Consider the following 15064-nt stretch of genomic DNA (forward strand, 5'->3'; position numbering starts at 1 on the left):
CGGAGTGTTTACATGTGAAACGTTTTTATTCCTCACTCATGATAGTAAAGTAAAGGTGACCCAGAGTGGATCCATGTTAGCCTCCATTGTTATATTTTTCCCAGAAACTAGTTTTAAAACAGCAGGAGAATGCGCCTGAGGTCTGAAATATTCAAGCCCGTGACACAGGTTTCCGGATCACATACTCTTTGTTAGTTGAGAAAAGAAACTGCCCATCTCTAGACGTTTTTTCTATTAAAACTTGCTTCAGAAAGTTTAATATCTCCCCCAGAGTTTTCAAATTGGTTTCTACATACTGTAATCTAGAAACTTCAAGTTGGTCTGTTGTTGTTGTTGTTTTTTTAGCTGGGTCAGAAGTAAATACATACTTTTATAGTCAAGGTTCGTGAATCTGGTTTTTAATCTGTCCAGAAATTCACTTACTTATTCTGCATTAATGACGTGGCTGCAAAATATGGGCAACCATCTCCCCTGCCGTTTTCATCAGTTGGATCCTCACTGCGGCCGTGGAAAGTATACGTTACTATGCACAGTTCCGCAGCCCAGGAAGAGGGCGGCCCGGGATTAAATAACTTAAGGTCAAGTGACAGAGCTTCTGCGTGGAATTTGGACTCCTGTCCGTGACCCCTGGTATCTCCTGCCTTTCCTGCCTGCTCTATGCCCTGCTCCTCCTTCCTCTGTCACCAGAGCTGGTTATGTCTTTGTCACCTGACAGCTGTTGATCAGCCGACATGTCCTTGTAGAAGAATCAGCGCAGTTTAGAAAGCCCAGCACACTGGGTTAGGGAAACTTGAACTGGGAGCAGAGAAGAGAAGAGGCGGGCAGTACTGAACTTGATCACTGCTCTCATTTTTCTGGAAGACAAATTATGAGATCATGACATATGTCCTCCGATTTTATTTTGGGAGGAAAAAAATAGGAAGACTGGATGAATGAAAAACAAATGTAGAGAATGTATCCTACTATTTTTCCATAACAAATGTTTACATTTCATTATAGATTGAATAGAAGCTGTGTCTGAATTTCTAAATTAAACTTTATGGGCCACAATTATCAGGACTGAACACTGACCGGCTCAGGCCGAACCATGACCCCCTTGTCTGGTAGGCAGGTTCTTGCACGCTGGGATTTCCGCGGCACCGCCATCAAGCTGGAAACGAGAAGAAACTGCCCCGAAAGCTACTTCGTCCATAGGAGGGATTTTGCCTTAAGTCTCAGAGGCCCTGTAGTTACAAGGGACACAGAGAGGACTTTCCCGGGGTGCAGAGGAGCAGGTGGGAGGCGGAGGCATTCGGGGTCACGCTGGGGCGTGGGCTGTCCTGGGCTCTCATTCATCCGCTCCCCTTACACCTGGCTGAGTCTTCCTTGCTGATCTGTATCTGTCTATAACCTGCCTTCATTTGTATGCTGATGTCACTTTCTTCTTTTCTTCATTGAAACAGACAAATGGTTACGATGGAGAGTTATACGGATCGCAGCCCTCGAGCAGAAGATCTGGCAGGGTTAGTACAGTGCATTTGCATGGCACAGAATTCAAACAGGTTGCTGCGAAGCCTTTAAAAAGCATTGCTCCATCTAGTTGCTTTTCTTTCTGTGTTACAGTGGTTCTCTTTTTTTTAACCCCCCTCCCCAGCACATGACAGCATGAGAGCTAATGTTTTTCAACTAGTAAACAGTCTTAGAATGTTAGTATTCTGACATTCTAAGTGGTAGTGTAAGAGATTCATATTGATAAGAATCCCTAGGTTTAAGAGATCTAGAACTAAAGATTAGCTCTTTCATTACTTTATGGCCCTGTATGTGTATAATGTGTATATTATGTATGTTCAGCCTTCAAATATACTGGAATTTGACATTTCCAGCCTTCCACGTTTCTAGTTTGTCATTATAAGGATGGCTGAGCCTGTGTTTTCCTGGATACCAGCGTTGGAATGCTCACGTGCAGGGTCGGAGGCAGAAGGGAGTCATCCTTTGGGGGGGTGGGGGCGTAGAAGAAGGAAGATACCAAGCAGGAGTGCGGGAGAGGAGCCGGGGAGGCCTGGGCATTTATCAGGGAGGGCTCTGTGGATTTCAGAAGGCTAAATTGCCTACATTTTTAATTGTTTCATGACCTGCTGCAGATCTGTTATACATTAAATTATGTAAACTCTTCCTGTACTTCATGTTTGCTTCACTTTCTTTTTTGTTATAATACATTTTACTAGTTGTGTAACATAGTATTTCTTTAAATTTATCTTAATTATATTAAGCTATGTCATAAATATACTTAAATTCTGTGGTCAGGTTTCAAAGGGGTCACCCAACCCCACCTTAGCTTTCTGAGATGGCTGATCTGGTTTCCCCTCCTGCCTGTTAAGGATTGCATACACTTGGCCAACAGGGGAGGGCAGTTGGGAGGTACCAGGTCTGCAAGGGAGAGCAGTTGAGAGAGACCAGGTCTGCAAGGGAGGGCAATTGAGAGGAACCAGTTCTGCAAGGGAGGGCAGTTAGAGGCGATCAACCCTGCAGGGGAGGGCAGTTAGTGGTGACCAGGCCGGCAGAGGAGGGAAGTTGGGGGCAAACAGGCAAGTTTTTCTTTGTACACTTTTCCCCTTTGGAGCTAAGAAAAACATTCTCCTGCTTACAGGCTGCCTTCCTACTTACGTGGCTCTTTGCACAGACCTCCTCTGGACTTCCTCCAGTCCTGTTACATATTTGTTCGCGTTTCTGTCCTCTCTGGGATAGGGCACGTGGCACACCATGGTGTCCTGCAGCCTGTGCCCTGCTGGCCCTCAGGACAAGAGCCCCAAAGGGCTCTGATGGCCCCAGTCGGCCCGTCAGGGCTGTATCGACTAGTCTGCAGCTTTTCACCCTCAGTGCACTGCTTCACCGTAAGCGATCACAGAGTCTGGCATTGAGAGCTGGACATTGCTGTGGAAGCTCTTCAGTCTAACTTCTACCCAACATCACCTTCTTCTCTAGAACATCCCACACGTGTAGTTGCCACTTTTTGTGACAGGACAAGGGACACCAGGCTCTGTTCTACAAGTGCAGCCAAATATGTTAACCTCTGGTTTTTATGTTATTGGAATAAAAGTATGCTTTATGAGTTATGAAGACTTAAGTAATGCCTTTAGAAATATAAGAGAACTTGACTGTAAAACTGTGTGCGCCACAGAGTAAAACTGGATATAAAACTGATTTAATAAATAATCAAGAAGTATAATGATTGAAGAACCAAATAGCCTACATCTAATGCAGCAAGCAGCATGGCTAGGCATATCCGGGCAGAACCCGACAGCCAGAGGATGAGCTTGGAGAAAGGCTGGGAGGGGTTGGGAAGCTTTCTAGACGAGGGGAAAACCAGTGTGGGAAGGAGTAAGAAGACAAGGCTGAAGGTAGGCCTTTGGAAACACTGTTTCCTCTACAGAGAACTCAGTCTCCATAGGGGGACCTCTTCACTGTTTTGATTCCCCATCTCATGCCTGCATTTGTAGCATTTATAATCCTCCCCACCTAAATTCTGGGTTGGTTTCGGGAGTTTTTAGAGTATATATCAGGTAAAACCACAATGATGGCTGTAGGCCAGTTGCTTTCTCTGGGTAGTGGTTCTCAGATGGCTGAGCAGGTGGCTCTCTCAGGCTGAGCAGGAGCCCTCAGGAATGCTGGCCTGAAGGAAGATGGCAGAATTTGCATCAGTGGAGTTTTAGGTAGCTAAGAAGGTATGTAATCCCGTAAGTCCATCCATCATAAGATTTAGTAAGGAATTGTCAATAAGACTAGAGGTAGGAAATTGTGGAAAACAGTAATAGCGAAACTACAGGCATCACGGAGGCATCACACTGGAACATGAACGGCAGCTCAGAACCTCTCGTTGCTAAGGATTTCGGCTGCAACGGTGGTTCTCCATCCTCCCTTGGAGGGAGGGCCAATGTGGTGAGGTTGTGCACTCTGTGTTTGCCTTTGACCGGGACAGGCGGGGCTTTGGGGATGACAGGAAGGAATGGTGGGTCACTTACAGTGTCTTCTTTGGTGCCCAGAACTCCACCTACAGCGGTGATGGCAGATCCTCTACCGTGTCCTCATCCAGAGAGGAGAAGTTGGTTGGTTTCCATTTATATCTTTCACATCCTCTCTCCAGAAACTACAGGTTCTGTAGCATGCAACCTCGTGTGTGTGTGTGTGTGTGTGTGTGTGTGAACTCAGCTCTTTTCTCTCTTAACATCTACTTTACAGATTTTCATTTGGATGGATTGTAAAGGCAGTTGTTGAGCAGTAATTAGTATGATAAGTGTAATTCAGATGAATTGCACCGGTCAGCTGGGTACAATGAAAGGAAGTATTTATGTGGCTGTTTGGTAGTTAGAATTCATCAGAAGGAAACAAAAAAATAAGAAAAGCTTGAACCTCTCTCCTTGAAAGTCCCCGGAAACAGAATTCGTGTTAGAGTGCATGCAAACTTGGTGGCATGGAAATCAAATCCAAATCCACAGTCTGCACAGCCGAGTGCCTTCCCACGGATGTGCATCTGTTCCGACAGGCAAATAGTTCTCAATGATTGAAGGGCCCTGGGAGGTAAGGCTTGCTTGTCCGAAGTGAGGTTCATGTTCACAGCAAACATGGAGCTCGTGTAGGAAGGAGGATCACAAACGTTAGCGTTTATTTCTGGAACAGAAGACAGACCCACCTGCCCCGACACGCCGGTGCAGTCAGGAAGTGTCATCACTAAGATGTGTGCTCACCCTTAAGGTGTAAACCGAGGGGGGAAGATGGAATAAGGGGGAAGTAACCAGGCAGAGCCACAGGAGTCTGTCTCCTTGCCTCTGTCTTGCCTGGTCCCCTCCTACTTCCTGCTTTTGTCTGGGGGAGGGGGGGGGGGGGATGTGCAGACATTGCTGGCAGCCCCATCAGCTTGCTCACCCACTTTCCAAACGCCCACCGCTGCCTCCCGGCCCCTGTAGTAATCACCACTCCAGCCTCACTCCGGGCTTCTGTACCCTTCTTCCCCCAAGAGTGTTGAGTGAGCTGTAAGCAGCAAAATATGGGTGGGTTTTAACACCTTTTGTGAGTGTTAAACTACTGATGGGCTTTGACACTTTAAGAGTTTTGTGGGTATTCTGTGCATTTTCTTAACTCCGAAAATTTTTGCTATTACGAAGAGCACTCTGTTCTTCAGAAAACTTCCTGCTCACTTCCCAAGCGGAGATGCTTGCTCTCAGATAGAAGGTGGTGGTAGAGACCCCATGCCCACTGATGAATTGTTCACCACAGTGAAATAATCAGAACTCCAATGACACGTATCTGACTCACATTCATGTAAGAAAAGTCACTGCATCCCCGCCCCAGGTCAAAGTCACAATGAGAGCTGACCACTTGGAAGCATCAGGTCGTTGGCACTTCCCTCCGGCATGTGTTCCAGCATCACGCTGCCCGGCACCTGTCACTCACCCGCCCTCGCAATCTCCCCGCCTGTTGCCGGGCTTTTTGGAATTTACTTACATCTAATAGCAGAAGGTGTCCGTGCAGGATGCAGCCCTGGAGAGTTCTCTAAGGAGCATCTCCCGCCTTATGCCGGAGCAAACCCTGCACCGTGGGTGTCCGGAGGGGGCTGCGGCTGCTTTCTCCCACACGGCGACGTGGGCCCTGTGCTTTCAGCCCCTGGAACAAGTCTCAACGTTTGTGATTAATATCAGCCAGTTTCTCCCTGTCCAGCCCAGAATTCCACTTGCCTGCTCAGGTCATTTTGGTGCCACTTACTCAAGGCATAGGCAGGACAGGCAGGAGTTAGGGCCTTGAAGGGGTGGCGGGCATCTTAAGCCCCCTTCCTCTCCCCTCCCCCCAGCTACCTGAACAGAGCCACTGCACCTTCAAGGGCAGCCCTGTTCTTGTCTGGTTGGAGCACAAAAACGGAGCTAAGAGCTGCCTCTCCCAGGTCTTTTCATTTGGGTAAACATTTTATTTGGGGAAGTTATTAACTTACAGAGTAGTGTCTCCCAGCAATATCCTCTAGACCAGTGGTTCTCAACCCTCCTAATGCCGTGGCCCTTCAATACAGTTCCTCATGTTGTGGTGACCCCCCAACCATACAATTAATTTCGTTGCTACTTCATAACTGTAATTTTGCTACTGTTGTGAATCGTAACGTATAATATATATCCGTGTTTTCCGATGGTCTTAGGCCACCTTGCTAGCGGTTCTCAACCTTTTAAATTAAGAACTGCTGTTGTTGTGGACGTTTGCTTTGTGTGAATATCCAGGAGGCCACACCAAAGGCCGTTTCCAATGAAATGTTCTGCTACAGAAAAGAAAGGTTGATGGCTCCGCAAATTCTTGGTTTTGAGCTTTTCCCACCAAACTTTAAAAATCAAGACTCCAGTGACAAAGACGTTCAACGCCCCTGTGGTCCTGCTGCCGATGAAAAGGAATGAAATCTGGTTTTGCCTGTGTGCAGACTCAGAAGTCCCCATGTTGCCCCCCACCTTGGTCTGTCAGCTAACGGGGCCGTCTTTATTTCCTTCTGATCGTCCTTCTGTCTCCCGCCCCGGCAGGGCATGCTGTTACTGATTTTGTTGTGAGAGGTGGTTTTGTGTGAATGTGCCTTTGTGATGAAATGAAGCCGCAGCCTCGCCCCCTCCCCTGTGTTCTCTGGTTGCAGGGGCCGTCCTGCCCTGACCTTGGCCTGGCCCGCAGCGGCCTCGCACCCCAAGTCCTGTTCGCCCAGAGTGGAAGCCGGGTCTGTCTCCCTTTCTCACGCCCCTGCTCCCTCCCCCTCCTTCCCTGGGTGTCATTCACGGTGGAGTAAACGTGTGGACACTTCACCCTCTTCCGTGTGAACCCCGAGGAGCCGAGCCCAGCAGTGGTTTTCATTGCTTTGCTGACTTGCTAAGACTTTTCTCAGCTGTTAAAAGCATTATCTCATGTAACTCCAGACCTTATATAGAAAAAGGGGATTTAGGAAGAAGGAAGATCTAGCAAATGGGTCTTTTCAAAAGCTCAGGGCCCCCAAATTGGTCTCTTGGGTCCCTCCTCCTCTTCCAGCAATTGTTCCCCATTTGGGTTTTCATTTGTTTTTTTAAAAAATATTTTTCTCTGGTTGCTGTGTCCAGGAAGCAATTTGGAAGGCTTTGGGGCATGATCGGCCTCCTCCGTCTCTGAGGAAGGGGGACAGCCCTGTTCCTTTGGCTCATGCTCCCCGCGCTTCCTGTTTGCACGGGGCCGCCTGCGGGTCGGCCGGTGCTGGGCCTGTGAGCTGCAGGGAGGCGCTGTGGCTCTCACACCAGGAGGCCCTGTCAGAGCTCCAAGTAGGGACCCAGTCACGGAGGCTGAATTGTCCTCTCCCCCGCGTCGCTGAGTGACTCACCCCTGGTCATGCACATTCCAGGGCTGGCCCGGTGGCCCTGTGCTGCGGCTTTCCGTGGCCTGTGCCTGGAAATGAGTCACGATGCTATTCTGGGGCTCAATCTGCGGCCACACCAGCCTTCACGTCCAAGCACACCCTGCAGGGCTCTGGCTGGCCAACAGCCGCAGGCCGGCAGCTCCTTGTGTGTCGTGAAGGCTGCTCCCGGCACCCTTCGCTAGAAATAAATGCACTGCTGCTCCCTCTCCCTGCGTGGACGTGTGCGGATTAACACTCCTCCGTGCTTTCTTAACCTGGGGTTTGACTGCGGGTTTGGTTGCTCTTGTGGCTGTTGTTTACCTTGTCACCATTCTGCCTCATCCCCTCACGCCTTCTTCCAGGAACACTTGGAAAGAAATGACTAGAAAATAGTCATATTTCAAAGATTCTGGGGAAGCATAGTGTTTTTAAAGTTAACAATCATCTTGCATTTCTCTTGCCTGTGAACTTGCGTTTGTATCTATCAGATATACTGAAAACATTGACTCTTTCTTCTAACTGTTTGGCTGCCGTGCTAACCAAAAGTGTCTGATTACCTGGTGTGGGATTTGTTACCCTTTTTTGTCAAGACTTTTAAAACATGTCATTTACTTCCATCCTCCAGCCCTCCAGTCTGCACAGCGCTGTCCGGCCAGCGGGGAGTTACCGGGTGCGTGTGCTCGCCCCCGCCCCCCCTTTCCAGCCCCTCTGCCTGCCCCGTCGTGGCCCCACTGCGTGTGCACGCCCCACCCCGCACACCTGCCTCTGTCAGCAGCCCCGCTGGAAGTGACCTGCCAGTGACATGGAGCTCACGCCTACATGGTGTCTGTCACCTTTGGCCAGATCTGGGTTTATTCTCCCCGCAGCTGACAGTAACTGTCACCCGCTTCAGTCCCCAGGGAGGCAGTGTTTGTCTAGCCTTGTTGGGCAGGAATGGAGCAAGGCAACGATTACTTAGCTCATTGGCAGAAAGAACGGTGGCTTTTTATTGCTTTGGTGTAGCAGTAACAGGTATTAATCATTTGTGTGCTGTGTTACTTTGGAAATGTCCAGTATTAAATACAAGATACTTATGTGAGTGGGAAACTTAAATATTCAAAGTGGCTGTGCTAAGTGGGTTAATAACTTCCTGCATCTCCTTCAGATTGCGAGAATTAGACTTGTGAATTAGACACATCACCGGCTGAACAAACCAGCTGTGTCAGGGGAAAGGGAGGTGGGAGGCCCTGTGAGATGGGCCAAGGCTGACATGGCTGTTTACAGTATTGTCAACCCTGTCACCTCGGTGTTTTGTTACATGAGGTTTTCATGTTAATCAGATACCCTGTTTTCTAGTTCACACATTTTAAATAATTATCACAATCAAACTGCAATTAATGTCCTATTTTAGTCCAAAGCACTTCATATTAGAGTCATTTTCTTTTTTAATGTATTTTATTTATTTTTTTTTACATAGAGGAAGGGAGAGGGATAGAGAGTTAGAAACATCGATTAGCTGCCTCCTGCACACACCCTGCTGGGGATGTGCCTGCAACCAAGGTACATGCCCTTGTCTGGAATTGAACCTGGGACCCTTGAGTTCACAGACTGACGCTCTCTCCATTGAGCCAAACTGGTCAGGGCTTAGAGTCATTTTCTAAGTGCCAAGTACAAGGATGCCGTGACAGAAGTCAGGCTATTTGAATGATTTGCTCAGCTAAATCTGGGCTAACAGGTGTTCACTCAGCGAGGGTCTTTTTCAGAGTCATAGATGGAAAGGACCTACTGGTGTCAGCAACAGCTAATCTCTCTCCCTTGGACTTTGCACATCCCGGCCCTGCTCCCCAGCACTTACCAGGGGACGGTGTCCATGAGCCCTCCCTGCATGCCTTCCCTCTCGGTGTCCTTCAGGACGCGCTCCGGCATGTGCCGGTCTGCCTTGGCTTGTGTTGCGGAGTTTCCTGGGTGCGGGCGAGAGGAGGGCGGCCCTGTCCTGACGGTCTGGATCTGTTTTGGCCATAGGGGTCTGTGTTCGGTGACAGCAGTCTCGGTGGGGCCCAGCGGGGAAGCGCCTCTGGTTCCTGTGCTGTAAGGCGCTGCCTGTGCTCCCAGAGCTTCCTCCCGTCTGCTGCATGACCTGGGTGGCTCGCCCGGCACCGCTCCAGCCCCCGGGATCGCTGGCCTAGGTCACAGGGAGGAAGGACTGTCTGGTTTCACTTTCCCTCGCACAAAGGGGCATGGATAATGGGAAGCACGAAGCCTGTGGGTGTTAGCTCAGTGTCCTCACTCATTGCAGTCACAGGGAGGGGATTCCTCAGCTCTTCCCGCCGTGGGCAGACAGTGCGTCAGCATGAAGGAGTTGGTCTGAGGAGGAGGAAAGGGAGAATCAGACAGTCCCCCGTTATTTCCACCTCTGGGCCGTCGAGGACAATGAACACATTCAAAGACTCAGTACATTACATGTGTGCCATTTCCTCATTTTATTTTGCCTTCCCACCTTTTCAAAGCATTGGAAATAGTATTTCAATAAAGGTGTGGTAGTTGCACATGAAATACTTGTTGAATGAAAAAACTGGGCAAGTGAACGAGGGGGTGATGGAGGACAGCAAATAGAGAAACGGATGGTCAGTCATGGAAGCGAAGGAGCTAGCGAGCCTCTCCCAGGACCAGTGGAAACAGAGCATCAGCCCTCCCAGCCCTCCCCATGGCCAGCAATTCTGCACCCCGGGCACCCCCACAAAGTCCCATAAAAAAGCGCCACGCCCACGTGCAATAAAATGGCTTCCGAAGAAATACCCACAAGTCCCATAAAAATGCACCACGCCCACGTGCAACAGAATGGTTTCCTAAGAAATACTTGAAAGCGTTTTTCTAATTTTGCTTTCCTAAATGATTGGCTACTTTATAAATTAGTCAAATAATCCAATTTTATGATTTTTTTAAATATTTCTCCAATCATCGTGAATATTCAGAGATTCTTACAAAGTAACCAGTATAACCTACAGTTTTCTTTAGAATGTGATTTTATGAATATTACATCTAATGATGAAATAACATAGCATTAGTTTCGTTGACATCTAATTAAACATTTAACAATTTTATATTGCATAACATTGTTCATGCTTTCCACAATTCTTAGATAGTTGTGTAGGCCGTTACAAAGTTCATAAAGCTAATGAGTGAAGTAGCTTTAGGTCATATGTGATGGATAAGTGCCGTTAAGTGATTTTCTTTTATCAGAAAAGAGACAGCATAATCATTCTTTAAGAGAATGAGACTTCCCCAAGAGCTAAGTTTCCTGTGGTCCACGTAGAACTTCTGGTGTCTTAATGGGAACGTGTCATAGATTCTCTTTAAACGCCGCCTCTGTAGCTGGACTTTGCTGGAGTAGCTGATCTTGGCCTTCAGAGGCGGTAGCTCCTGTAGGTCCAGCCTCGGGTGGGACTCGCCCCGGGGGAGGGAGTTTCCTGGAGTGAAGGAAATGAAAGGCCTTCTCGGCCAGGCAGCACGGGTCCCTAAAACAGGGCCGCATGTCCCTGAAATCACGCCATGCCGCCAATTAGAGAGAATCAGAACAAATTCTTTCCCCGCTGAATCGTGCATCCCACGCAGGAGGAGCTCAGCACGCATTGGTTTCTCCAGTTGAATAAGTTGAACCCTGGGGTCAAACTTCTCGGAAGAGATCTCGGGGCGGCAGCTCTCTGCTCAGCAGCAGAGCAGCTGGCTGAGTGGGAGGAAGGTTCAGGAGCTCCCCCCTCCCACGCTGTCTCTCAGCCTCACGGCCCCTCTCCACGTGGACAGGGGCCCCCCTTTCAGGATGGCAGGACTCCCCCAGGCTCTCTGCCCAGAGAGGAGCTGTGGCCACTGGTAAATACACGCATCTTGTGAGCAAGCTCGGGGTCCATCTTCTCCAGAGCCCGGAGAGCGACCCCAGATCCCAGGCTGCCCCAGCCTACCCGGGCCAGCCTTGCTCTAAGGTAGGGGTGTCGAACTCAATCAGAGAAGGGGCCAAAATCTAAAATCCAGCCTAAATCGTGGGCCGAATGGTTTACTGAACAGTCATAAACTGTCATTGTGATGGAAATGCAGCGGAGTGCAGTGATGACAGCGCGGTGCGGGCCACATTGCAAGGCCTGGCGGGACGGATTTGGCCCGCGGGCCTTGTGTTTGACACATGTGCTCTAAGGGGACCTCTCTCGTCTCCGTTCTCCCACGATGTCAGCCTCCACCACAAGAAGTGTTTACAGCTCAGTGACTTCATTATCATGAGATTGAAAGACTGGAAAGCAGAGCTGTTTTGCTTGAAACCCTTGCTGCTGTACGGCCTCCTTGCCATTGGTATGCTGTGTGCGTGGCGCAGGAAGGACACGAGGCTGTGTGTGAAGTGGCTCTCGGCTGTTTGACACGCCGGGCAGTGATCAGGAACCGTGGGCGTTGTTTCTAGCAGAAGGGGGAGAGGCAGGCGGGGAAACGCCCACCGCGCATCCTCCCTTAGCCCTCGGTGCCTTGTATGGTCGGGGTCCTTCCCGTCACAGATGACGGGCTGAGTCACTTTTCCAAAGTCTCATGACCAGATGAGACTTGACTGAAGATGGAGCCTTGACTGATGGAACTCAGATCTTTCCAGCTTCCCCCAGCCCCACGTGCGTCACACTGACTCCCCAACACAAGCAGCTCCGGGGCAGCACGCGGACCATCACCCCACGGACTTGAAACGTCTTTGCAGGATCAGGGCAGGGAAAGGAGGGGAATCAGTTTCTGCCTAGGAGTTAGGGAAACTTGAGTCGGCAATAAGCTCAGGACACTGCCTTATCCCTGCACCCTGAACCAGGATGCGGAGACAGGAACTGGCAGGACTAGTCTGCCGGAGGAAGTCTCCTCTCTCACACCCACAAACCCAAAGGCGACATCTTCTGCCTGAAGGTGCGGGTTAGGTGTTTTCCTTTATTTTGCGCAGTAAAGCTACAAGAGGAGGCTAGAGGGGCTGCTGCACATCTCTCGTATGTCCCGTGTGGCCACGGTTCTTACATGCCATCGTCCGTGCACCTGAGACAATGTCTTGCCTCTGAGCGTGAGTGTGAGTGTGAGTCAATAAAGGAATGATGCAGAGAGGATTGGTCTGGGAAACCAGCTCCTCTTGACCACGGCTGTTTATAGTCACAAGTTGAAATTTTTCATTCAACAAGTGTTTTTTGAGTGCACACTGCATGCCAGGCCTCACCTGGTCACTGGGACTCAGAATGAGACCAGTGCAGTCCTCAACCTCAGGAATCACATCTGTGGGAAAGCAGGCCCATGAAGAGCTGGTGTTTAAGATGACAACCGCGAGCACCCCAACGCTCTAGCCCCTGTACTGTGCGTGGGGTGACGCCTGCGGGTGTCCCAGTGGGTGCCCTGTGTCTGCTGGACACCCGTGATTCCACCCTGCCGAGCTGGAGAGGAAAGTAAGGATTAAAAAGCAGCAGCACAAGGAAACGTGAAGCGAATCTATTGTAGGATGAGGACCAACGTGACCACAAATCGAAGTTAGGAGGGTGTGGCTCCCAGATAAGTTGCTGGCGTTTTCCTTTCCCGGGAGAGTTTAGGTAGGGGGCAGACAGCTCGATGCCTGTCTTTGTCTGAACCTTAGCTCTCACTTTGCTTCCACTTGGGAAGAGGGCAGAGAAGCCAACAGTCCCCTTGCCCAGCGCCAGGCCCGGGTCTGCTCTCCGGCTCCGTGCGGGGCCGGGAGGCGGCTCGCGTTCTGACGTCCATTCCACGGCAGCGAGGCGGCCCTCCGTGCACCCACCGGGCGCGCCCCCACGCCAAGGCCAGCAGGGGCTGTGTGTCACTTCCTCCTTCCTAACCAAGCGTGTGTGTTCTTCTGATGTGATGACTAATGTTTTTCATTCTTTCTGGGAAGCCTGTTCCATGCTCACCTCTCTCCTCTGCATTGCACGGGGCTGCCTCTCAGCTAACAGAGCCCCGGCCGGGCCTCTGTCCTCCATGCTTCTCTGCTAACCTGTCCCTTTCTCTCCGCCTGCCTGCGGCCACCGGGCTGGCGCACAGCCCTCGGAGCACAGCGGCCACCTCAACTCCAGCTCCCGCGCCTCCTCCAGAGCCAGCTCGGCGCGGGCCAGCCCAGTGGTGAGTGTGCCTGTCTGTCTGCTGCCTCTCTCCCCTCCTCACTGTCTGCCCTCTGTCCGCCTCAGCAAGCCTGGACACAGGAGAAAGTAGCGAGGCTGCTCCTTAATCTGATGTCTAAGTACAAACACAAGTGTGGGGAGGGGGGGCGCTACCCAGTTGGAGTATTACTATTCCCTAATCCCGGAATTGCATTGCGGGGTTTCTGAAGGACCAGGTAAGGACTGTTTAGACAGCGGGGCTGGGAGATGGATCTTACTGGGAAGAGGGAGCTTTGAACAGTGGGAGGAACGTAGTCATGTGCATCAACGTGTTGTTTTTTATGATTTAAAAACGGGAAGGATTGGCTTAACGTTCTGTTTGACATGTTATTTGTTGTTCGACCCTGGCGGTTTTAAACACGCAGCGTGGGCCTGGCAGTCCGCAACATCCCTAGCTGTGCTCGGTCCCCACCGCCTCGCCATCCCCCGGGGTCTCACCCTCCTCAGTGTGTGCGAAGCCACAGAAGGCACTCCTGCTGCTCTCTCGGCACAAAATGACCCGTTTTGCTTTGGGAAGTAAGGGGCCCTGCTATCTAGTCCCCATCCTTCCAGTGTCATTACGTGTTTCCCAGGGTCTTTGGAATATTGGGCTCTTTCACCTCATCGGATGCTTTGTGTGTGGTGCCGCACACACTCTAAACAATAAGGGATTTACAGGGTGTTTTGGCCCTGGGGACTCCTGGGGGGTGGGGGAGGCTGGCAGTGACCAGAGGAGGGGTGCTGAGTGAGCAGGAGCAGGGCCACAGTGAACCCTGGGCACAGGACAGAAAGCCGGGGAGTGTGGGCCCGTTTTCTCCACTCCTCCATCACGGAGTCGCTCGAAGGTTCTGAGCTCAGGCCGTGCTCCTGCCTGAGGTGTAGCCGTGCTCCTGGCAGTCGGAGAAGCCTGGAGCTGAGCTCTCCGTGGCCCACGAACTGGTGGCTTGTATGTTCTTTAAATGAGATTCAGTCTTTCAACGTCACGAGGGTCCCTACCAAATGCAGATGCCAGCTGCTTCTGGGGAAGCAAAGGGACCCTGGAGCCTGGGCTCATATTGCTGAATGGGGTGGGTGGGCGGCCTCGGTGCTCCTCCCTGGGTCCTGCCTCCGTGCCAGTCATCTCTGGGCTAGCACTGGTGTGTTCCCGGTAGTAGAGAAATGTCCCTCTCCACCATTTACCCGGCGGGGTGAGGAAACAGCAGATGGGTAAGGCGGTGGGTGTTAGAATGGAAGATGTCCCCAGCGTGGGCTGCAGACACCACCTCTGTGCACTGTCTCCCACCCTCACCGCCACTGGAGCCTCCGACCCCACCCCACCCCATTCCATCCCATCCTGGAGACCAGCCCTGGGGGGACTCGTCCTGAATGCACCCCCTGGGCAGTAAGGACACCCCTCAAAGCCAGGATCCATCGGGCAGGAAGAGCGAGATATTCAGCTGATCAAGATCATGTAACTTTCGTTTTTAAAATCTGGCAAATCTGCTTCTTATGAATGAATGTTGCAAAAATTACCAAAGGGCACTATTTTCGAACTCGGATTCCTGCTGACGGAGGCCGGCACACCTGCGGGCCTCCAGGGCGAGCCTCC

The 15064-nt window shown here is 50.8% G+C and overlaps 1 protein-coding gene across 50 annotated transcripts in view; it reads left to right on the forward strand.

The window, feature by feature from the left end:
• The window catches only part of LRRFIP1 (LRR binding FLII interacting protein 1), a 113953-nt gene that overhangs the window by 69416 nt on the left and 29473 nt on the right, over positions 1 to 15064 (forward strand). For 8 of the 50 annotated variants that reach the window (XR_004984978.2, XR_004984980.2, XR_006740453.1 and 5 more), the window contains 6 exons: positions 1443 to 1502; positions 4020 to 4082; positions 6635 to 6712; positions 7980 to 8024; positions 9356 to 9421; positions 13382 to 13459. The exons of 12 other annotated variants lie outside the window; for them this stretch is intronic. Coding sequence is in view for 4 of the 38 variants with exons in the window: in XM_036421630.2 (XP_036277523.1) it covers positions 1443 to 1502; positions 4020 to 4082; positions 6635 to 6712; positions 7980 to 8024; positions 9356 to 9421; positions 13382 to 13459 (390 nt within the window). In the remaining 34 variants the exon portion in view is untranslated. The remainder of the gene's footprint in view (positions 1 to 1442; positions 1503 to 4019; positions 4083 to 6634; positions 6713 to 7979; positions 8025 to 9355; positions 9422 to 13381; positions 13460 to 15064) is intronic. 30 more of the 50 variants (XR_004985001.2, XR_006740456.1, XR_004985006.2 and 27 more) reach the window with 14 other exon arrangements.

This window comes from Pipistrellus kuhlii, unplaced genomic scaffold (assembly GCF_014108245.1).
Source record: "Pipistrellus kuhlii isolate mPipKuh1 unplaced genomic scaffold, mPipKuh1.p scaffold_m20_p_7, whole genome shotgun sequence".
Taxonomy (NCBI): Eukaryota; Metazoa; Chordata; class Mammalia; order Chiroptera; family Vespertilionidae; genus Pipistrellus; species Pipistrellus kuhlii.